The sequence below is a fragment of the Durio zibethinus genome, chromosome 5 (assembly GCF_047325235.1).
Source record: "Durio zibethinus cultivar Kanyao isolate XHJ-2024 chromosome 5, ASM4732523v1, whole genome shotgun sequence".
Taxonomy (NCBI): Eukaryota; Viridiplantae; Streptophyta; class Magnoliopsida; order Malvales; family Malvaceae; genus Durio; species Durio zibethinus.
The window spans coordinates 31,878,434-31,901,012 of NC_143166.1; the positions used below are offsets into that span (position 1 = coordinate 31,878,434).

General features: G+C 36.3%; 3 protein-coding genes, 1 long non-coding RNA gene, 1 other non-coding gene and 2 pseudogenes across 13 annotated transcripts; 2 read left to right on the top strand and 5 right to left on the bottom strand.

Moving 5' to 3' along the window:
- The first annotated feature begins 1,862 nt into the window (after positions 1 to 1,862).
- Positions 1,863 to 3,409, top strand: LOC149518914 (uncharacterized). The gene is made up of 2 exons (XR_016342339.1): positions 1,863 to 2,935; positions 3,026 to 3,409. It is a non-coding gene; the product is annotated as an uncharacterized LOC149518914 (long non-coding RNA).
- Positions 3,184 to 6,867, bottom strand: LOC111281933 (uncharacterized). Of its 2 annotated transcripts, none has more exons than XM_022869746.2 (3): positions 6,617 to 6,867; positions 6,270 to 6,304; positions 3,184 to 5,243 (listed from the first exon to the last, which is right to left on the bottom strand). In XM_022869746.2, exon 3 carries the CDS (start codon positions 5,090 to 5,092, stop codon positions 3,530 to 3,532), a length of 1,563 nt encoding a protein of 520 aa, XP_022725481.1. In that variant the 5' UTR covers positions 5,093 to 5,243; positions 6,270 to 6,304; positions 6,617 to 6,867; the 3' UTR covers positions 3,184 to 3,529. The 2 variants fall into 2 exon arrangements, with proteins under 2 accessions (XP_022725481.1, XP_022725478.1); XM_022869743.2 differs by having other exon boundaries at positions 3,184 to 5,316; positions 6,617 to 6,732.
- A 651-nt stretch (positions 6,868 to 7,518) lies between these two features.
- On the bottom strand, positions 7,519 to 9,995 carry LOC111283053 (thioredoxin M3, chloroplastic-like). 2 transcript variants are annotated; one of them, XM_022871440.2, is made up of 3 exons: positions 9,566 to 9,995; positions 8,780 to 8,836; positions 7,519 to 8,125 (listed from the first exon to the last, which is right to left on the bottom strand). In XM_022871440.2, exons 1-3 carry the CDS (start codon positions 9,753 to 9,755, stop codon positions 7,806 to 7,808), a joined length of 567 nt encoding a protein of 188 aa, XP_022727175.1. In that variant the 5' UTR covers positions 9,756 to 9,995; the 3' UTR covers positions 7,519 to 7,805. The 2 variants fall into 2 exon arrangements, with proteins under 2 accessions (XP_022727175.1, XP_022727176.1); XM_022871441.2 differs by lacking the exon at positions 8,780 to 8,836 and having other exon boundaries at positions 9,566 to 9,990.
- A 226-nt stretch (positions 9,996 to 10,221) lies between these two features.
- TRNAR-UCU (transfer RNA arginine (anticodon UCU)) lies at positions 10,222 to 10,294 on the bottom strand. The gene has a single exon. It is a non-coding gene; the product is annotated as a tRNA-Arg (tRNA).
- Positions 10,295 to 11,100: 806 nt separating this feature from the next.
- Positions 11,101 to 14,196, bottom strand: LOC111283055 (methylcrotonoyl-CoA carboxylase beta chain, mitochondrial-like; annotated as a pseudogene). The gene is made up of 10 exons (XR_016342001.1): positions 14,155 to 14,196; positions 13,957 to 14,076; positions 13,412 to 13,846; positions 13,250 to 13,340; positions 12,921 to 13,162; positions 12,668 to 12,832; positions 12,359 to 12,433; positions 11,999 to 12,130; positions 11,543 to 11,599; positions 11,101 to 11,433 (listed from the first exon to the last, which is right to left on the bottom strand). The product of XR_016342001.1 is annotated as a methylcrotonoyl-CoA carboxylase beta chain, mitochondrial-like (transcript).
- Positions 14,197 to 14,474: 278 nt separating this feature from the next.
- LOC111283054 (protein DJ-1 homolog C-like) lies at positions 14,475 to 17,644 on the top strand (annotated as a pseudogene). The gene is made up of 8 exons (XR_016342340.1): positions 14,475 to 14,800; positions 14,836 to 15,036; positions 15,426 to 15,575; positions 15,662 to 15,842; positions 16,097 to 16,174; positions 16,343 to 16,543; positions 17,200 to 17,335; positions 17,428 to 17,644. The product of XR_016342340.1 is annotated as a protein DJ-1 homolog C-like (transcript).
- LOC111283052 (ABSCISIC ACID-INSENSITIVE 5-like protein 7) lies at positions 17,235 to 22,579 on the bottom strand. 5 transcript variants are annotated; one of them, XR_002689330.2, is made up of 5 exons: positions 20,501 to 22,427; positions 19,994 to 20,065; positions 19,875 to 19,904; positions 17,472 to 17,945; positions 17,235 to 17,311 (listed from the first exon to the last, which is right to left on the bottom strand). XR_002689330.2 is itself a non-coding variant. In XM_089761156.1 (5 exons), the coding sequence occupies exons 2-5, from the start codon at positions 21,575 to 21,577 to the stop codon at positions 17,937 to 17,939; spliced, it is 1,188 nt and encodes a 395-aa protein (XP_089617282.1). In that variant the 5' UTR covers positions 21,578 to 21,626; positions 22,430 to 22,579; the 3' UTR covers positions 17,235 to 17,936. The 5 variants fall into 5 exon arrangements, 4 of the variants coding, with proteins under 4 accessions (XP_089617282.1, XP_022727173.1, XP_022727171.1 ...); XM_089761156.1 differs by adding an exon at positions 22,430 to 22,579 and having other exon boundaries at positions 17,235 to 17,945; positions 20,501 to 21,626; XM_022871438.2 differs by lacking the exons at positions 17,235 to 17,311; positions 17,472 to 17,945 and adding exons at positions 19,016 to 19,369; positions 22,430 to 22,579 and having other exon boundaries at positions 20,501 to 21,626.

Here is a 22,579-nt window from a genome sequence, read left to right on the forward strand (position 1 = left end):
ATATTACCCAAAAAAATGCAAGAGAGGGGGAAAAATTAAGAACAAGGAGATGGCTGATGAAGGCTGAATATGCAATTATCAATTTTTTTTTTAAATTTGATAAATAACTAATGTATGTTTTATCTATTATGGATTTCACAAGTTCTTAGAACAATTCTCTTTAGATTACAGTCATGCAACACTAGTGCAAAAAAAAAAAAAAATAGTGTGCTTTAACAATCAATTGATCCCAATCCTCATTAGTCATGGATGCAATTGATGTCTCTCTATGTAAAAAAGAAGAAAAAGAAAAGAAAAGAGTTGGAGAAAATTCCATATATTTGCCTTTGGTCAGATATTCACCCCCTTTTCCCCCTTATTTATGAAGATCTCCCATTGTCGTATCGATTAAAATATATGACTAAAAATAATGAAGAACCATTCAAAGCTACTTTTTTTCTCCTTAAAAGAATTGTAAATTTCTATCCTTTGAAATAGATGCTTCCCAACTTTTAAGAGTAGAATCCTAACCAAAAGTTTAAAAATGAACTTTCGCTGTAGAAAAGAAATAAGTGAAATAAAGCTTGATCTGTAGAATATGATGAGATTGCAACTTTAGCTATGGCAAGCAAGAAAGAAAGGAAGCCCATGAATAAAATCAATGCTTTAGTTATAAATAAATTGAATATAAATGAATTTTATTATATTAAAATTTTATTTATTTAGTTAATAAATTTTAAAATATTATTCGTGATCGTTTATTAAATTATAAATAAATAAAAATTAAATATATTTATAAATTATTCGTTGAATATTCTTTAAAGCTGCAGATATCAAATATTGCCACCAAAAATTTTAGTGGAGCACTTCAGCAATTCCTTTAATCATCATATCAAGGGAGGGAAAGAAATGACTTTCTTTTTTGTTTGCTTGTCATGCATTGTACTATCAACTGATCAAACCTGATCACAAAATTTAATCCAAAAAGCAGCATATTCAAAGCTTTAATTAAGTAAACTAAAATTTTGATGACAGAAGATGTTTTAGAATAAGCCATTTTGATCACATAATTAAACTATTGTTTCTCCATAGCCATATAACAAGGTCTCACCAGATTCCCCTAACCTACCTACAAAACACATATTCCTATTCCCATTTCAATTAAATAGTGAATAAAGAAGCAAATTGTTTAGATTTGAGTGTTGACTTAATCACATTCACAAGTAGTACTATTGGAGCTACTTAACTTTGCTGCATTTTAATGTATAATTAACCATCGAAGGACTCAAAATAAAGGAAATTAAGGTTTCTCGAGCTATACGCAAACCAACTGTAGAGTTATTTTTTATGTTTAACTGCAGTTGATTCATGCATGATTAACTCTTAAGCAAAGCTGGATTCATGTGCTACTGCTCCTGGTGCAGGGGCAATGTCCACCTTGGGTATGTTGCATAATCCAAAAGTCATATTGCCTACGCAGTGATCAATCAGAAATTCAAACATGGTTAGAATACAAAAAATGTTTATCCCTATGACACCCTCAGTAGAGTTCTAATCTTCCAGGGCTTTAATCAACCACTTCTTACATGTTTATGACTCCTAAATCCAACATTATTTGTGATAGGAAATGGAATGGAGGTAATAGGTAGAAATATTTTTGTTACGGACCTTGCAATAGGCAATGTTTCTGTATCAACAAACGAGATGACCGTTTGTCATATTTACAGTTTCTGGAGTAGTGATGGATCCAAAATGTTTTTTTGAAGTGTCCACTTATAATATATATATATATATATATATAGATAGATAGATAGATAGATAAATTGTAAACAAATTGTTAATATTAACTAAACAATCATTCAATCAAAAACTACGGGCGAAAAGAGTGTTGAGAAAAAATTTTAAAGATACCCAAGGAAAATTTTTATTTTAAATTTTCTTGCTTTCTAATCTTTGACCCTTGAGTCTACCAGAGTTTTGGAGCACTTCCGCTTTCACTCCTCTGAAATGTCATGCAAGAATTCATAAGAAACGCCCAATTCAGCACCACTAGAATTTTTAGGCAGCTCATGCCTTAGTAGTAACAAATGACAGATATGCAACATTCATACCATGTAAAAATCTACAGCAATGAAGTTAGGCCACCAGTTGCCAGCTGCCACATGACAGTGTTCACCATGCTTATTTGATGGAGGTGAGTTGTGTTTGCAAGCTTGGATTACATCTGGCATATTGGAGACGTGTTTTTGTCAAAGACGTGTCAATGCTTCGTAGAGCAAGCGTAATGACTGTTGATATCAAGAAAAACAGTAAAAAGTAAGGGACTGCAAGCATATATTCATTAACCTCATCATTTTTGGATTAGTAGTAGAAAAGAAGCATGTCGATGTTGGTCGCAAGTCAAGATTAATGTTTAACTTTCCTGCTTAAATGAAGAATCACATGTGAACAAAAACACAAATTTCAAAACATTCCAACTAATAAGAAGGCCAGAGGGGATGCTGACTGTGACTCTTGACATGGGGCATAGGAGGCCTAAAGGATCATCTTCATGTATGCTTCTCCATTCCTTTAATTCACTTCTCTAAAGTTCGATTTTATCCTTAAATACGTTTGGGAAAGGGTTCTTAGGAGAGTTTGGAAGCCAGTTATATTTTCTTGCTACAAAAAATCACAGTTTAAGAATGGAAGATATATTGCTTTATCTTCAAGTACATCAAGGTCAAGTTGCAGTAGAAGCTTTTTACTAGAAACTGGTTCACCACAAGAAGACAGATCCGGAATGTCACGGGAACATTTCACTTCACATGTGATATTGCTAACCTGGATCTTAATTATCCATCATTCATCGTTATCTTGAACAATACTAACACAACCAGCATCACCTTCCAAGGGAAGCTGGAAAATGTAGCAGATGGTAGAGTGGTTTATCGAGCAGTGGCGAGAGCTCCTTCAGGTATGAAAGCTGTAAAACAATTAGCTTTGCAGGAAAATGCAATAAATCCAAGTTCCAACTTTCAACTCACTGTGGACATTGATGTTACAGTAGCAAGTTCCTTTCAAAGTGATTATTTTGGGAGTGATGGATTCCTGAGCTGCTACGAGGTCGACGGGAAACACGAAGTTAAACTGATAGAAGCCAGAGGCAGAGCAGATAACTGGATGGAAATTCCATCCAACCTTAACGTTTTCTAGAAAAAATAATGGAGCAAGAAAACCATAGGATTTATTGCTCGAGATTTTAATTTACAACAGAGTTCCACGTTAGTGGTTGATCAGTTACAACGATAAGCATGAGAATTACATGGAAATTTTAACCTCCAAATCCATGCATGAAGCACATCAAAATAAAAGTGCTCCCAGCCTCTACTATCTATCACTTATGAAACGGACCTTGGAAATAAAATTCAGAAAAAAAAAAAAAAAAAAACGAGACAGAGCAGAGACCATTAGACCAAGCATTGATCAACGTAGCTCAACTGTCTGATCTATTCAAATATAAAATTAAAAAAAAATGAACGGTTTACAGGAAGGAATCAGCCTGATTCTTCTAGCTACCTGCTGCACAGAGAAATTTCCTCTTGCTTACGGGTTCTTCATGCAGGACGACAACATCCCTCACCTTGTCAAACAACTCCTCCAGCTTCTCCACACCAAGCTTTCTATAGTCCAACATTTTCTTGTACCTTTGCTGGTATATTTCTTCAAAGCAACCCAAGAAAATTCGACAAGAATAACTCACAAGAATTTCCTGCAACTCATATTTAAATTGCTCAAGATTATGGTCATCAACATCAGATCCTGCTGCTCCAAAGTTAGTCCGTCCTTCACATTCTTCAACTACCACTCTTTCCTCATCAGAAAAGCCAGCACCTGCAGCAACATCAATGCTTTCCTCCTGATTCCCCTTCCCCTTCTTATCTTTCCTTGCCAGAACCAAAGGGGGGGCACTTGGGCCTGCTTTCCAATTTCTGAGGTAGACAAATTTCTTATGACCTTTTCCCTCAATTGCCAGAGTGTCACCCATCTTTTTGAAAAGATTAACAAGTTTGAATGCCCCAAATTCTTCCACGTAAAGAGGCCTACCAAAAAACTTTTGATACTCAGCAGGAACGCGGGTAAGAGGCATGCATCCTCCTGAAAGTTCAAGCAATTTCACCAGTTGTCCCTTCAAACCATTTATGTCTCCAGGCTGTACCCACATAGTATCATTCTGATCACAAAAGCCAGGACATCCTGATGCTTCATTCAAAACAGATGGGAGACTTTGTGACCTCAAAGTTGTAGGGAAAGAAGGCATGGCTATTGAAGGGTTACTTGTATATTCAGATAAAGATTGCGACACAATTGAGAAATCTCTCGAGTTGTAATAGCTCTGTGAAACACCCCTATAAACTATTGCCTCGTCCTCATTTTGGCCATCTGGATTGTCACTAATATGGCACCCCATGAAATACCCAGCAATATCAGCTGTTCCTCCTCGAGGAGGCATTAAGGCCTTTGAGGGAGATACAAAGCCTTCCCCTCGAGCAACACTAGGCCAATCCCAAACAAATTTACCAGCATTGCTCAGCGCAGATGAAACACCCACCCCAGCAGGAATAACAAGAATGACTGTATAGCCACGTTGACCAAGTATGTGAAGTGCCGGAGCAAAATCAACATCCCCCGAAATCAGCATGATAGACGAAGGTGGAGGATTATCAAGGGCAAATAAAAACATGTCAATCAAGATAGCCTTGTCAGCAGCATCCTTCCTTCCATTTGGAACATCTATGAGTTTGACACCAGTTCTCTGACAGCCCTCCCTGAGTCTCCTGGGAAAGGCATTAAAATCGCCATATGCAGAGAACATCATAACAGCTCCTTTAATTACAGGATGCACTCGCAAAGCCATTCTAATATTCCCCGCTACATCTTCAGGGCGTACATCACTTGGGACAGGGCAGTTCTCTATATCCCAAAGGATAGCCACAGGACCATCAGAGGAGGTTCGGTTTTGCTGGTTCATAGGAGGTTGAAGCACATTCACATTTGAACCCACCATAAGAGTTCCCCTTTGTTCAGAGGATTCTGAAGGAACTAAGGATGTTGATGCATTTAGATTGGCCATCACCCTCTTTTATCAGAAAATCAACGATCAGAAACTTTATGGCAAAAAAAATAATGAGAGCCAAATACAAGGAAGTCTATGAAAAGTAATCCTTAAGGCCCTTAAGGCTGAACAAAGCAAATTGTGTGTATGTCCCAGACCAATCGAATATCTGAAGAAGAAATATTAATGACCCAGTCAAGTGCCAGAATTAAGCTTGCTAAGTTGATTGCACAAACAGAATCCTACAAGATATATTTGACATAAGTTAACAATGTATAAACACAATAACTTGCAACAAGTGTTGATACAACTGAAAATTGAGAAAGCATCCAGGACCGAACAGCAGAGTTGCAAGTTATATATAAAACCAGGGATAAAAGGGTTTAGACAACGCACAAGTGCTTCCTCATAGGCCATCCACATGCAAAAAAGCAAGAAAAAGTGAGGAGGAATATAGCATTCGAATGGTTAAAACCATAAAGATTGCCATACAATTAGTAGTATAAAAGCCAAAACTTTCCAATTTATGGCAATGTTTTGTATGGTTATGAAAACTACCTACAATTTTGATGTTTTCCTTAGCATCAGTTCTAGATACTCACCACACATATCATTCCAATTACAACAGAAAATGCATTTCAAAAGGAACATAACAATATGGTGCCATAATTTACTTAGTTACCGGTCATTAAAACAGTCTTTGAATGTTCAAATGTTTATTTATAAACACTTGATAAGTAAAAGATGTCAACAACAACAATGTGAAAAATAAATGTCTTCAAAGAAAGGTCCCTTAGATGCAGGAAGCTGAATACCAAAAAAAAATTCTAAGAATTCCCAACACCAAATCAGTTTCTTAAATTTTGGGATTGAAGAACACACCACTTTCCATTAAAGTATGGCCCTAAGTTCTAAGGTTTATCAATTAAAGTTGACAAATTTTGTTCTATCACGTATTGAAGATGAGAATCCTGCACACACAACACACAACTCCTAAATTCAATCACTGAAGTCCATAGCTAGAACGAACTAAAAAGGGATTAAAAAACCCTCCAATATCTATATAAAACCCATTTTTCCCCATGATACAAAGCAACACATATACAAAAGAAACATATCCAATGATCAGTCAATCAAAAAAAAAAAGAAAAAGAAATGAAACAAGAATTAACACCAAAGATAGAGAAAAAGGTACCTTATATCTAGAACATAACACCACAAATTACGGCCCTGTACCCAAAAACCAATAATATCAGATCCTGAAACCACAAACAAACACAAAAAGATCCAATATTTCCTAAGAAAAGGACATTTATTTCAAACCCAGAAAAGGGTTTTTTTTTTTTTTGTTTTTGGTCAATCAAACCCAGAAACGTTGAATAAAAAACTAGGTTCACTTCAAGAGAGGAAAGAAGAAACCAGGGGGAAAAGGAAGGTGCTTTCCTTAATGGGTTTATCTTATTTAGAAAAATGAAAGAGAAAATGAAATAATCTAACAAAACTGAGAATCAGAGAGTTTTAAGAAATGGAGAGAGAAATTACAAGATCATAGCTTTGGAGGAACTGGTTGCTTAAGAGTACAGCTACTGTTTTTGCGTATAGATAGATTTGGGTTTTTCGTAAGTCGTTTTGATTTTTATTTTGTTTTTTGGAAAGACAATCCCAAACACTTCGAAGGAAATAAAACATAAGAATCGTGCGTACGGAGTTGTTTGTCTTGTTTCTTGGACGGCTAGATTTTGTTCTTGTAAGAACTCGTGTAAGTTCTTAACCCCTTTGCATCAGTACTAGCTAGGTCAGTGTAATTAATATTATCGCTTAAATATTAAGGTACTATAGTTGTTGCATTCTATTGTATAAATCTTATATAATAATAATAAATTAATCGATGCCATTTTATTAATAATTAAATATATATTTTTATATATTTTTAAAATAAAATTTAAAAAAAAAAATTATTAACAGGATATCATTGTTTGATTTACTAATTATATATAAAATTTATATACAAATAATATATCAAATATAAACTCAAAAACTAAATCTAAAAAATAATAATAAATGATAAAAAAATATAACAATCTGATCATATAATTTCAAAAAAAGTTTTATTTCAAGAAAAAATAAAATAATATAGAATAATTTATATATTTATATTATAATTTTATATTAAATACGTGTAAAGTATTAAAATTATTATATTTCATTCATGAAATATTATTTTTTATTTTTATTAAACTAATATATAATTTTGTGAAAAAAAAATCCTTATAATTTTTTATTTTTTATTTTTATATTACATCACCGTGTTTAAAATGCTCTCCCCGCTGCCCTTTACCTACCTCATAGATGAAACGAAAGAAAAGGCAAAGCTCAGCACAGGATGCTTTAATAATGCAGCACTATAATTCTGTCAAATCTTGCATCCCATCTTGAACAAGACATTGCTATCTTAATCTTGAAAAGCCCTTTAGTATATAAAAGAGAATCTGAGGATTTGCATTGATAGAACAGATTAAAGCTTTAAGACTCCATCCAGTTTCACTGGAAAAAAGGACGACTGTGAACCAAAGGGATCATTCCAACCATTTCGAAGCTACAGTGGCAATAGAAACTAGCAAGATACAACTAAAAGGATGTACAATGTATGTACCGAAAATTCAATTAACGTATATAAGCAAGAAAAGCTGAAACCTTTACTGGACATTCCAGTTATGCACTGTATCATTGTTTATGACTTCAGAACCCTCTCTATGGCAGCTATATAAAAGTCCTTTGGCATGGTACCAACAACAGACTCCTGCTTCTGTCCATTTTTGAACAGCAAGACCACCGGTACAGCCTTAATTTCATAATCCTCTGCAATTGGTAAGTCATTGTCGGTGTTGAGCACGAAGCAGGTAAGTCTCCCGGCATACGCTCCTGCGATCTCATCAATAATTCGGTGGACCATCCTACAGGGGCCACACCAGCTTGCATAAAATTCGACAAGAACAGGGGTGTTGTTGTTCAATATCAATTTATCCCATGTGTCTTTAGTAACCACTGCAGCTGCACATATTCAACAAAACATGGTCAATTTGGCTCTCAAATGTTCTATACGATAATCACTAAGATATCAGCACAACTCAACAAGAAGAAACGAGAAGCAATGCACTAAATCTACACACACAAGCTTTGCAAAACTCAATTTGCTCTTAATACTGAAGCAGCGGTAGATCCTCACATCTGAGAGACAATGAAACACCTTGTTCAAATCTATTAGTCATTTCTTCCAGCTTCTAAAGCCTAGAAAATAACTCAGACATCCTGAATGCAAAAGCTATATTCCAAGCTGCTGGTAATACCTTATTGGTTCGACCACTACAAGACATGAGAAAACATTGATCACCCCTGACATATGCAATTATGAGGTTTACAATGACAATTCACCATCTCACCTTTCCAAAATACCTTCTCTTCTTTTCAGTCTATTATTTCAAACTTAAATTTTAGTTAGAAGGACTAGCACTCACTGAAGAAATGGAACAAAAGAACCCCTTTCTTCTTTCCAGAGCACTAGCAATAAAGATTTGTGTTGCCAGACACCTCTACCAAAAAGTTTTTCAGCTGATAGATCACATTCATTTTACAAAAGAATCAGCTTTGAAAACTTAAAAACTCACATATAATTATATAGTAACCGTCACACCATGTGAAAATTACCCTGAGGTCTAATCTTCGAGGACACAGAACAACAAATCTTAATGAATTCGCTCGAACCTACACATTTCCAAATTGAATAAAATCAGTCAAATTGCTCTTTCGATTGCTTCTGCTTATAGATCCAGTATCAGATTCATCCAGCCAAAGTCACATAGAGACAGAAAATATCTAAATAACCACCCTAAATAATTGGTCCTAAAGAAAAAGTAACCAATCTAGAATTATCAAATATCTCACAGACAGAAGTTCACCATCCCACTTTTCCAGACTTTATTTCTAATCTTTCCAAAGCATCAAAATATCAAAGGAACATTAACACTTTGCCCGGAAACTGCATTACTTGGCATCTTAGGATCATCTTATTTCCAACCAAAACACCAAATATGGGAAAAAGTGATTAGCCACGCTCACAATTTTAAATCAATCCTTTAGTGAGGGTTCATATCCAACGTTTTAACACTCGTTTCAAAGCACCAAACCTTCAAAGTCAAACTATTTCCTAGACTTGGTCGGTAATTGCTACAACTACGATCAACTGAATAGTTTAAACACAGACATTTACACAGCCCTTTTGATTGCTTTAAGCAAATTATTACAAATTCCCGGAAAATTTTGGGCTGTTTTCTTTTTTCTGGGAAACCAAACAATCAAACTTCACTGGATAAGCCACTATCAATAACATCCCAAAAAATTAAACTCGAGTAAAATAGTAAAGTAGAATAAGATCAAATCAAAACCCACCATTTAGAACGGTATTAAATAATCGAACAAAGAGAAAGAGATTACCTTTGGGTTCACGGGCAGAGAGGGCCTGGAGAGTGAGAGGAGGTGCATTACGAAGCTTAAGGGATCCATTTTTCAAAGGAAAGAAGACCTTTGAAGAGTTAAGCTTAAAGCTCAAGTGAGAAGAAATGGCGCGTGGGTGTGCACTTGTTAAAGAAAAACGAGACGGGCAAAACGACGAAGAAGAAGCCATTGAAGAGACAAAGAAAGAAAAAGAGAGAAGTTTCAGTTGAGTGGAATCGGATGCCTTGTATGATAAAGTGGGGTTTTGGCAGATTTCTGATTTATTTTGATCAGTCGCCACAATCAGTGTACCAGAAATGAAAAATCCAAAGAAATCAAGGGAAATGTAGCCGCCACATAAGTGACGAGAAAACCCAAGGAATCAAGAGAAATGCGGAGAAAAACATACCAGGACGAAAGGTGTGGTTTGGTTTGTTGGATTGTGACGGTGTCTGTTTGGTGGTGAGTGATGGGTCCGAACAGGCCCAGCGTCAAAAAATCCGAAAGGTGTGGTTTGTTCTGTAGTGACAATGTCTGTTTGGTGGAGATGGGTCCAAATAGGCCCAGGGTAAAAAAATGTGGTTTGTTCGATAGTGATAGTGTCTGCTTGGTGGAGATGGGTCCAAATAGGCCCAGCATAAAAAATATTAGTTATACACACCCGGTGGGACTCGAACCCACAATCGCTTGATTAGAAGTCAAGCGCCTTATCCATTAGGCCACGGGTGCTCGATTTATTTGTTGTAGAACTTTTTTTCTTATATCCATGTTCTTTAAGCTTACCACCACATCCTAACAGACCTGAAACTAGGAATCAGATAAAGGAATTCTCTTATGCACAAATAAATGAGCACATCTCCACATGTTATCTGCCGAATTTTTGGATAACAAGCTGGCACATCAAGGTCATCTTGGAAGGAAACTGAAGCTAGTAAGCAAGAATAGGTATCACGAATCGAAACTTAAGTTTCAATCTGCATTGCTTCAAGATTTGAGCATACATTCATTCGATATCTCAGATCAGTTTTTCTATCACGGTTCATATTTTTATAAGGTATTATCCGCTCTGGTCCTATCCAACCTTGTGACATCTTCGTTAAAGAGATTAGCCACCCTGCCTACCTCCCTTGAGGCGTTTAGCATGGATTGAACGGTTTAGGACTAGCTCTGATACCATTTGTCAGTGATCGAGACTTAAGCTCTGACCCGCGCAGCTCTAGGTGCGGACATACACTTATCCGGTGTCTTAAATCAGCTTTCTTAACACGATTCACACTCTTATGAAGTATTATCCGCTCTAATCCGTTGGTCTCACGGTTTTATCGTACAAAAGTCGCCTCATAAGGGAGAGATGATATGAATTTTTTTATACTCCAGTAACTCTCCTTTTATGTTCGACATGAGATTCAAAATTACTTCTTTAAGTCCATGACATAGGCACATGCATGGCACCACAAGCATGAAGAACATAAACTTGTTCTTGACTTCAATGAAAGACACTGAAGAGTTACAAAAGTTGACAGCATTTGAACATTTGAAACAATGCTTTAATGATTATCAGCTGCATGCATTTGGCTACATTACATTCTTATACAGATTTTTATTACAGTATCTTTCCTGTTTTTCAATTTTTTTTTTATGGGTTGGGAGAGGAGTGATTATGCAAGTTAATGATTATGATTACATTCTAAATACACCATATTTGGTATCTTCTCATGGGCGATTCAGGGATGCAGAGCCCAATAATTTTCCTGGTATCAGCAGGATTAATAATACCATCATCCCAGAGCCTAGCTGTGGAGTAATATGGATTTCCTTCTCTCTCACATGCCTTCACAACCTTAGCCTTGAACTTCTTCTTTTGTCCACTGGAATACAAGAATGTGCAAGCACAGGGAAATAAGCATCTGTTCATAACTGCCTGGATACAATAGAAGAATAATCATCATTCACTCCTTGAGAAGAAGCTTAGTTTACCTGAATTCCTTGCCTTTTCTTGTTGGCCCCTTCAATTTGAGACAGCACACCAGCAGCCTAATTGTTTGCAGGAATAATTCAGTATATGATATGATCAGCCAAAACTCAGAAAGTTCAAGTAAACAAAACTAAGAAAATGTTTTAACAGATATCTGCATAACTATTAAACTATCTGGCTACATAAGCATAAGGAATAGCATTCATGACATGAATGAAATAATTTATCATAATTTCAATGTACACTTCCATTCATGCTTAGATAGACAAAGAGAAAGAATCCTACTAATTCAGAAGGTAAGCCACACCCATGATGAAATTCCAAGGTATATTGTACACGAAGATAGGACGACAGAAATGCTACTTTTAATATTAGGATAGACTTCTCTATTCTTCTTTAAACCCAGGAAATCATATATTGTTGGCACATAGATCATATGTAAGAAAGTATTGATTTACCTGTGCACCGCCCATCACAGATATTCTTGAATTGGGCCAAAGGAACAGGAAATTTGGGTTAAAAGCACAACCACACATGGCATAATTTCCAGCACCAAAACTTCCACCGATCATAATAGTCACTTTTGGTACCTGTAAAATCATCATTCAAGAAAGATGTTGAGGAAAAAGTTACAAATGCGTGTCTGTTGTTTGTGTCCATGTGCCTGATGATTGTACATCAAAATGGATGATGGAACATAATTATACAAATAAGGAGGTGAAAGAAATTAATGCAATTTGCTCATATAGGGATCAATCATTGTATATCATAAGAATAGCACAGAGAACCGATAAACAATGTTGGAAGACGCTATGTACCTTTGCACAAGAAACTGCCATCACCAATTTTGCTTCAGATTTTGCAATACCATTTGCCTCAGATCTTGAGCCAACCTAGTAGTTCAAAATAACCAGTATAGTTAGACAGTGCTATTAGCTCCATCAACTTCAGAGCAAAAAAGAGGGATAAACAATAGTTGACAAAATTCAGTCATTTCAAACCAGCTACATATATTCTACTAAATCAGTTTGATGAGCAACACTCTGCATGAATCATGAATACAAGGACACAACACACTAGAAAGGTTCATCATGAAAGCAATGGAAGGAAAGTGTGTGATCATGTACCATAAACCCAGTGATGTTCTGAAGAAAGACCAAAGGAATGTTACGTTGAGGACAAAGTTCAATGAAATGGGTACCTTTAAGTGCAGATTCGTTAAATAATATCCCATTATTACCAAGGATCCCCACAGGTTGTCCGAAAATTCTAGCGAAACCTGTGACAATTGTCTGCACCAACATAATCAAGGTTAGACGGTTAATGCATACTATAAGGAAAAAACTAATTTTAAAATCCAAGAGATATACAAGTCCTCACCGTTCCATACAGTTTCTTGAACTCATCAAATTCACTTCCATCTATAATATGACCAATAACTGATTGGACATCAAATTGCTGCTTGTGGTCTACTGGTGCAATTGTACGAAGTTCCTTCCCATCATATAATGGTTCTTTATATTCAAGGTTTACGCTAGGAGATGCATTCAACAGCCCTTGTTTCCCAGCAAAGTGCAAGTTTTTGATAATATTCCTCCCAAGAGCAAGTCCATGCATTTCATCTATAGAAAGATCAAAAAAAAAAAATCCTGACATAATGCTAAATTGAGAGATTCCGACAGTGGTAAACGAGGATAAAGAAACAATACCTTGAGCAAAATAATCTGAAACCCCTGAGGTCTTACAATGAACGGTAGCACCCCCAAAATCCTCCGCAGACACTTCCTCTCCTGTAGCAGCCTGCCAAAACTTCCCTTTTAAGTATTATCTAATCTAAAAACATTGGAACAGATAAGTGCAAGGAAACTAACCTTGACAAGAGGTGGTCCGGCTAGAAAAATGGTACCATTTCCTTTAACCATTACACTTTCATCAGCCATGGCAGGAATATAGGCACCCCCAAAAGTACAAGACCCTAATACCAACGCAATTTGAGGAATGCCTTGAGCAGACATGGTAGCTTGATTATAAAAAATTCTACCAAAATTTTCCTTGTCTGGAAACACCACAGCTTGCTTTGGAAGGAAAGCCCCTCCACTATCAACTAGATAAATGCAAGGTAATTTGCATCGAGCAGCAATTTCTTGTGCCCTAAGATGTTTCTTAATGATAATGGGATAGTAAGTTCCTCCCTTAACAGTTGGGTCATTAGCCACAAACGTACAAAGTCTTCCATGAACTGGACCAACGCCAGTTATTATTCCACCTGATGGTAAAGGGTCTTCGTATAATTCAAGCCCCGCAAGCTTTTTACATTAAATGTTCAATAAGGAAGCAGAAAACACCCGAAGGAAAAAAAAAAAAAAAAAAAAAAAGCTATTACCCAGTTTAAAAACGAAGAAATGGCAAAAACAACCTGAGACAATTCAGGGAAGGAAGAACCAGGATCAAGAAGACGATCGATTCGTTCCCTAGGGAGAAGCTTATTTCTGCTCCTGTTCCTCTTCACAGCAGTTTCTCCTCCTCCAGCAAGAGCCTTAAATCACTTTTTAAGTACGAGCTTCTTTTGAGAGAAGAATTGAATATACATTTTTGTAGGGGAAGAGGGAGGAACCTTGTTGATTTGGGATTGGAGTTCAGACAAGAGACGTTCCATGGCGTCGGAATTTTGGGCAAAAGTGTCGGAGTTTCGGTCGATTCCATCAGGAAGGACTCCTATGGAGAAGTACTTTGTTTGGAAACGTTGGATTGGATTAGCTAATATACATGGGGCTGAATTTACACTTCAAGAAGCTGAAACTGAAGCTGAAGCTGTTTTCCTCACCAAAGCCCTTAGCATTTCTCTCTTTTTTCTTTTAAATTGTAAAAAAAAAATCAGAATTTGATGAAAAGTTTTGTCGTCTTCGCTGGCTTTGCATGTAATTCATACCCATTTCCTCTCTGGATCCTAAAAAGGCAGCGTTCTACCGACTCCCCACCGTTGGGCCACTTTGGGAGTTTGGGTGCAGCGGATAAGATAAAAGCGTCAATTTTCATGCTTTCAAGTGTGTTTCGCTTTACACACTACAGGATTGCGAGAAATGGAGAGTTTGTCGTGTATGTTGAAACTAGCAGCTCCTACGAGGTTATTTGCTTCTGGCTCTGCTACGTTTCTATCTAGCTTGGTGTTTCCTTCATCTATGGACTATCAGCTTCCAAGAATAACTGCAAAACGGTCATTAATTAGTTTTTCGAGTTTTGATGTATGAATTTAAAAAATTGTTATCTTTGTTGTTCTTTTTATGTGGATGGATAGGCTTTGGTTCCAATTGGATTTGGTACAGAGGAAATGCAAGCTTTTACATTGGTTGATGTTCTGAGCCAAGCTGGGGCGGAGGTGACGGTGGCTTCAGTGGAACCGCAGCTTGAGATTCAAGCATCGGGAGGCACTAGATTGGTTGTTGATACCACAATCTCCAGATGTTCTAATCAAGTTTTTGATCTCGTGACATTGCCAGTTAGTTGTTCAAACCTTTGATTTCATGTTTACTTAAAGGTATAATGTCACTATGATTGCCTATTCATATATTGTCATTTGTCACAAGTAAAGAACTGTGGGGTGTGTATTCATTTGTTGTGACAATGAACATAGGCATTTGGTTTAGGGGTGTCAAAGGAAACAGTAATACTGTGGAATTATAGTTTTGAGACTCTCCTACAGGAAAGAATCCACATACATATGGGATTAATGCGGCACTTTTTCATTTTGAGAATATGACTGCTTCCCCCAATTTGTAATTTTACTGACCAATGTCCAATTTATTGACTTGTTGCTGATATTTCTTCCGGTAAATTGTTTGTACTATATAGTTCATGTAGCAATTGATGTTTGTGTACTATTTGAAGGGAGGAATGCCTAGATCGGCATGATTAAGAGATTGTGAAATTCTTAAGAAGATTACAAGCAAACAAGCTGAGGAAAAAAGGCCGTATGGAGGTATATCTACTGCTCCATCAATCACACTTCTCCCTTGGGGACTGTTGAGGAGGAAGTGGGTGAGTACTGGTTTATATTAAAATCTGTGTTTGGTGCATATCATTGTATTTTTTATTGCTAGGTTTGATGTAGTTTGTCATGCAAGACAACTTGCCACCCTGCATTCTAGGACCAGCTTCCAATCTTCTGGGCTGTCAAATCAAATATTCTAGTTTCAGGAGAGCTTACAACAAGCCAAGGCCCCGGAACTTCTTTTTTGTTTTTTTCTGGCCTTAGTAGAACAGCTTTTGGGAGAGTCTGTGGCCATAGAGATTGGAGAATTATTGGTAAATCCTTTTACTCTGTTGTTTTCATAAGTCTCGCTATGGTACTTCACCCTTTATTGTTTGATCCACTTATCCACCATGATAGACATTCACATTCGTTCATACTCATGGGAGGATGTGGGCTTTATGTATTTTGCTTTCTTTTTGAGCTCCTAACAAGACTCCGTCTGCAATGAGTTCTCAACTCCAAACCATTTTTCCCCCAACGAAGGACAATAGCATGCATTTCACTCTGTACGATTACTTTTTTCCAGTTCATGCATTCTGCTGACGATAAACCGAGAAAGGAAGAGTTCAACAAAGTTGACTGGGCTGTTGGTCACACTCCTCACGTGAGTTATTACTACTAGCTTCAGTTGAATACTTACTATGTTGGTACTCTGGCTTTGCTCGTGACAACGGGCAAGTACTTGTGTATCTTTATTACAAGTTCATACGGTACATTTGTTTTAGCCATATGTTTCGTCCCCCACATACCTTTGTCAAAATGTTTTTAGCAGGTTCTAGTTCCTGTTGTAAATGGTTCAGAGGAGACTGAAGTAGTTACTGTCATAGACATTCTACGCCGAGCAAAGGTGGATGTTGTGGTTGCTTCAGTTGAAAAATCAGTTAAGGTTTTGGCATCTCAGGGTGTAAAAATCATTGCTGACAAGTTAATTGGTGATGCGGCAGGGTCAATATATGATTTAATCATTCTTCCCGTGAGATAAACAACTGCTCTTTTAATACAAATAGTGTTGGACGCATTGTCCCAATATAAAATTGGGATTAAGGACTTCTCATATTTTATTTAGTATCCTTTTACATATACTTACATGTACTAACATTCCGTATGTCAATCTACATGAGACTAACACTGTTAAATGAGGATGATGACATGGCTGTCAACCAATCAAATAATGACACTTGGCATAATAATTGTGCTGCATCATCCATAGAAATTGTTTTAATTTGCACATGTGGATGCCGAAGTGTCATAATTTTTAAAAATATGAAAAAAATTCAAAATAAAATTTTTATTTTGAAAAATAAAAAAACTAAAACCAAAAAAGTAAATAATTCAAAACCCTTTGTTTTTAAAAATAAAAAAAAAATGAAAACATTTAAAACATAAATTTTATATTTGAAAAATAAAAGTATAAATTTTATGAAATAATATTTATTTTTAAAAATAGAAATAATTTTTTATTGACATTTGAAATGGTGTTAGTGTCACATTACACACTTTAGAAGTAAATGTATCACATAATAAATTTCTTAAAAGTACAGTGACCGAATATGACATTAACTCTTTTATTTTTTATTCTAACCTGTATCTTTGAATGGTGAAAATGTTTAGTTTATTTTTAACTTGCAGGGAGGAGTTGCTGGTGCTGAACGGCTACAGAAATCTAGGATTCTCAAGAAGTTGCTTGAATAACAAGATGCGGCTGGAAGAATATGTGGAGCAGTTTGCTCTTCTCTCAGTCCTGCAGAAACATGGTCTGCTGAAGGTCAAGACTCAGAAGACAAATTATTTAACATTTTCCTGCCTATTAAATAGTAACTATCCTATGGCAACACTGATAACCTCTGCCAAGTACAGGAAAAGAAAGCCACTGCTCATCCTTCTACCACAAGGGAACTCACCAATGCAGTAGATGGTCCCGAAGTAGTTATTGACGGTAAACTGATCACAAGAAGGGGACTCGCTACTGTTTCATATTTCGCATTGGCTTGTGAGCAAGTTTTTTGGCCATGCAAGGGCTAGAAGTGTTGCAGAAGGCCTTGTTTTTGAGTACCCCAGGAGTTTGAAGATCTAATTTTGAGTCATACCAGAAAGAATGGCAATTTTTCCAGATGCCATTAAGATATAAACATAAGGTTGTAATCCCTCAACTTTGACAGCTAGTGGAAGGAGAAACCATCACAAAAACATGCTCAGCCAAATCCTAAACGCTTCATATTACTTAGTGCTTTTCTTCTGCAAGTATCCTTCACTTTTTGTGTATATCCCATGCCATAAACAGAAGTCACACCTGCCTGTGAGGAGCTGCTACTAAATCTTCAAATATCTATCAACGTGGCAAACCAAGCTACAGGTAATTTGATATTTCACAGAACCTACAAGAAGTAAAGGCCTGATATGTTAATGAGTTCTGGTACTTAAAAATTCAAATCTCCTTTCAAAAATGTAGACCATGGGTGTGGCCTGACGTGAACTACAAATTGCAATTGCAGGTAGGCCTTTTCCGGGAATCCAGATAGTGTAATATTTTGGGTGGGGGAGATGAGGGGAATAAGGCTGCAGATTCTCCACTGTTATATTATTGTTCAACTCTCTTAAACAGGATGAAACATGTTAAGGGTCTAATCTGACTATGATATCCCATGTTTTAGGAGCAAACATCATGTTTTTGTGCAGTCATTTTCTTCCATAGCTTCCTGTAGTCTCCTACGCAAAGAATTATAAAAGCAGTAGATGAGGCATCCACGTATGTGTGGCGGGATAAAGGGTTTCTGATGGATAAGGCTGGGATTATTGCTATCCGTTGAGTACGGGATTAGAACATGTCTCGGATCAAGACAAAAATTTAATGGCATTTTCTGTTTGACTTTACGAAACCTAAGCGTGCACGGTTTGTGTTCTTTATCAAGGTTGTTCTAGAAAACGTAAACTAAAAAATATCATAATCAATGAAGTGGCTTCTATAAAAATTAAAAAAAAAAAAAAAAAACTAAAAAATCAATGGAACAATTGGTTTTTTTTTTTTTTTTTCATTCAAGCGCACGGAGTCACCAGAAAAAAAAAATGGCAATTCCCCAATGGTCTATGTAGACATGATAATTTCAGGTATAACATGTTGAATTTGATACGAAAATTATATAAGAAGATATGTGAGAATGTAAAAATTTAAAATTTTAACCAAAAAAATATATTTACACAAATTATCGTATGATGATTTTTATATTTTACATATTAGAAACAAAATAAACAAATTTATATACACAAAATCTAAATATGATAAACAAACACTACATAAAAGGACTATACATATGATACACAAACACTACATAAATGGTGTATAAAGATTTCACGACCTAGGATTGTTTCTTACAACATGCAAACAGAGAGACATGTCATATTTAGAAGTAAAATCTGATGAAGGTTAGAGACTAACCAAGTTTTTGGGTAGAGTGTAAAAACATATTGGAGTATACATTCAAGTATCCTACATGCGTGCCTTTATTGTCAAGGTTAAATCATGATAGGCAAACAAGGCAATAAGAAATCTTATCTACAGAGTGAAACTGATGGTATTAAGTTCATAATTTACAACTCAAAACCCTTTGTTCCCATACATACAGCTACCTACCCCCTCTGCAGTATCAAGATACAGATAATAGATGCACACTGCAATCCTTGTACCATACAACTGGCCAAGATTGTGCATCTAAGTAACATTCCAACTCTACCAAGGGCCTGTCAGTGTTCTTCTCAAGCATTGTCTTTTACCTCCCCGTGGTCGTTTCAGAGTCTCTAACATCTGTTCGAATTGGGCAGCAGAGAGCAGAAGGAAATCAGCACTATCGTCTAACCCTTGGTACAAATTCAACTGAAAGTTTGTAACTCATCTTCGACTCTTTAATCAAGAGATTTCTATTCAGCATGTGTCAGACTAGGTAATTAACAGGTTGCCATCCACTTTTTGATTTGATACGGTCGACTAATTGTTAGCATAAAAAAAGGTACAAGAGAAAAGCAAAAGCCGGAAAGGAGATGATGAAGCCAGAAAAAAAAACTTGATTTCAAATTGAGCACGTCTATAACTTCTATTAACTATATATAATAGGAAGGTTCTGAGAGGGTACTGTACTATACCAAGTGTGCTGAAACATCCTAAAACAGGATAAGATTTCCATGAATATCCATAAAACATTATTATACTATGGCTTGCAAAATTCTTTAGGCTTTGGAACCCATCTAAAAGCTAGTTGCTGCTTATGAATGCTAATATAATGCAAGGTGGAAATGGAAGAAATGTGCATTACCTGATTTTTCTTCAATTCCATCATTTCATCCTGCACCAACCAAGGTACAGTCAAGGAGGGCCATCCACCCAACGTTTCCAATAAAACACAAAGAATCTTAGTCAGCATACAGTACTTACCTGTTTCCTCTGCAATTCTCGGTTCATTTCTTTAAGTTTTGCAACTTCAACTTCAAGTTCCAATGTATATGCCTGCCAGAAACTCAGAACAGTAAATACAGTCAGTTGTTTTTATACTTGGAGCGAAACTACAAATTCAACAATGATCAATACAGCTTATACTTCTGTAGTACTTTTCTTTTTAGATTAAGGAACTTTTAGGATCACCAAGAGATTTAGCATTCAAACAATTTAAACACAATAATTTTAAATTTGCATATGATTTATGTGATTCATTTGATGTGCCAACAAGAAACCATTCCAAACCACTATTTTCACACAATCAATGCAACGGCATCGTCCTAAACCTTATAAGTGGCATGTTTTTAACAAGTAACAAACTTAAAACTAACAAACTTTTTAAACAAGTATCCCACATAAATAAGCTTGAATCAATACGTGGAACGAAATAGAATACGATTACTGAGAAGGAAAGAAAAAGTGTAGTGAATCAATCACCCAACTCACCTGCTTGCGAGCTCGTGATCTTGCAGCTGATTCTCTGTTCTTAATCATTCTCTTTTGCCTTCTCTCAACTACTTTCTCCAAAGCGACACTGCATTTTCTTCCCCGGCCAAATACATAAGGAACTGGTGACAAAGAAGTGGTATCTACGCTGTTCTTTGAAATCACATCTGAAGATATCTGGCTTGCAGGAGATCCTAAACCAACTATACCCATCCCACCACTCTGCAGCCCAGTAGACTGAACTAGCTTAGTATTCATGGAAGGGTCATCAATTACAACCACTGACCTAGCTCCCGGACTAGCAAGCTGTGTAGTGTTCATTAAGTGCATAGAGGGAGCAAATGCAACTGTTTGTTGCTTGGGAAAGAGTGGCTCTGGTGGCTGCTGCAGCTGATGCTGTGGTTGTTGTTGTTGTTTTTGCTGCTGCAGGTGTGATGATTTGACTCCACTCGTGTTTAATGGTGACCTTGAAGGCTGATTAAGAACTGAGTTATTGTTACTCCAAAAACCATTGTTTCCATTTGTCTGTTGAAACCCAAGAGCCATACCAGAGTTGTTACCAAAGAATCCACTATTATTTGGCACTCCAATCTGTTGCATACCTTCTCTTACTACACCTGCCCTCACCAAGAACTCCTCCAAAGTCATCTCTCCGAAAGTCTGTTGCCTCTGTGGCAAATTTGCTCCTCCACCACTGCTTCCGTCTTTAGCACCATCATTTTCTTTCATCAAGTCTCTCCATACTTCATCAACCGTTTTTTGACTTAGAGTCCGTGGCAATGTTAATGATCCTTGCCTCTTCAAATTGCCACCAGAAACACCATCTTCTCCTCCAGGAACTGAAGCTGTCATCATAGCCTGAGTCTCTTCAGCAGTTGATATGTTTTTCAAGAGTTCGTCCATGTTCATTGATCCAAAGTCCTTGCCAAGTCCACCAAATGTGTTCTGCAGCTCATCAAAGGTCAATGAATATATGGATGACTGCCTAGCCAATGGAAAATTGCCAGGTGGCTCTGACCAGTTTCCTTCCATACTTGGAGCATCAACAAAGTTCTTGAAATTCAGATGAGATCCCATTTCTTGTTTTCAACAGCACCAAACAAAGATGACCTCAATTCAAGTTGCCCTATAAATCCATCAACTGAAGTAGATGAGATGATTATGTCATTCACTTTCCCTTTTATAACTTGGATCGAATAAATGTTCACCAAAGCTAGCAAAGCGTAAGTCAACCATGCATAATATTCTCACTATTTTCCAGTTAATGGCATACTTGTTAATTCCAATTCCATTAAACCATAGATATCTAACTAGCAATATATTCATAACTATCCATCACAACATTGAAAACATAAAAAAACAAAAAAATAAAATAAAATGAGGAAGTAACAGATTAGAAAATATGGGAACCAATAAAGAAGAACACTTTTATGTTAAATCTATAAATTTTAAGGGTCTCTAAAAACTAGTACGAAACATACAATCGTACACAAAACCAAACAAATTGTCCTGCAAATGCATCCAAATTATGCGGCTAATAAGGGATAAGCTGAAAATATTTTTGGAAAGCCCAGATCCAAAAAAAATAAAAGGAAAGAAAACAATTTTGGAGCTGGAAACTAATCAACAGCTGACAAGTGTCAAACTGCCATTCCCCAGAATAGTAGAAAACCTTCATATCCAGAAAACAGCACAAAAATTGAAGCTTTAACAGAATCTAAAAACAACCCATTATTCCAAATCATAAAACATATCAACAGCATATAACATCAAGAAAAATTCAATCCGAGTAACGAAAAAAAATCAACTGTAAAAATAAGAAAAAGACAAAAAAAGAAATTGAAAATGAAAAAAAAAAAGACAGTAGATAACAAAGAAAGAGAGAGAAAGAGGAAGGAAGAGAAAAAAAGATAGAGACACTTTCTTTACCTTTTATTTTTTTTTCCAGCATTTAATTTTTGATAAACCAAAAAAATAAAATAAAATTTGTTGAAAATCGAGAGAGAAAGAGAGAGCGGCTGTGTCGTTTCTCTGAAGAGAAAGAGGGAGGCTTTAGCTGTATGGAGGCGACAAGTGTCT

Coding starts and splice junctions, on each gene's coding strand:
- LOC111281933 (XM_022869746.2), bottom strand. CDS start 5,092: ATGGCCAATCTAAATGCATCAACATCCTTAGTTCCTTCAGAATCCTCT.
- LOC111283053 (XM_022871440.2), bottom strand. CDS start 9,755: ATGGCTTCTTCTTCGTCGTTTTGCCCGTCTCGTTTTTCTTTAACAAGT. Junction 8,837..9,565: donor CTCTGCCCGTGAACCCAAAG/GTAATCTCTTTC, acceptor GGAAATGTGTAG/GTTCGAGCGAATTCATTAAG. Junction 8,126..8,779: donor CTCGAAGATTAGACCTCAGG/GTAATTTTCACA, acceptor GAATATGTGCAG/CTGCAGTGGTTACTAAAGAC.
- LOC111283052 (XM_022871438.2), bottom strand. CDS start 21,577: ATGGGATCTCATCTGAATTTCAAGAACTTTGTTGATGCTCCAAGTATG. Junction 19,905..19,993: donor GAGAATTGCAGAGGAAACAG/GTAAGTACTGTA, acceptor TGGTTGGTGCAG/GATGAAATGATGGAATTGAA. Junction 19,370..19,874: donor TGGAATTGAAGAAAAATCAG/GTAATGCACATT, acceptor CAATTCGAACAG/ATGTTAGAGACTCTGAAACG.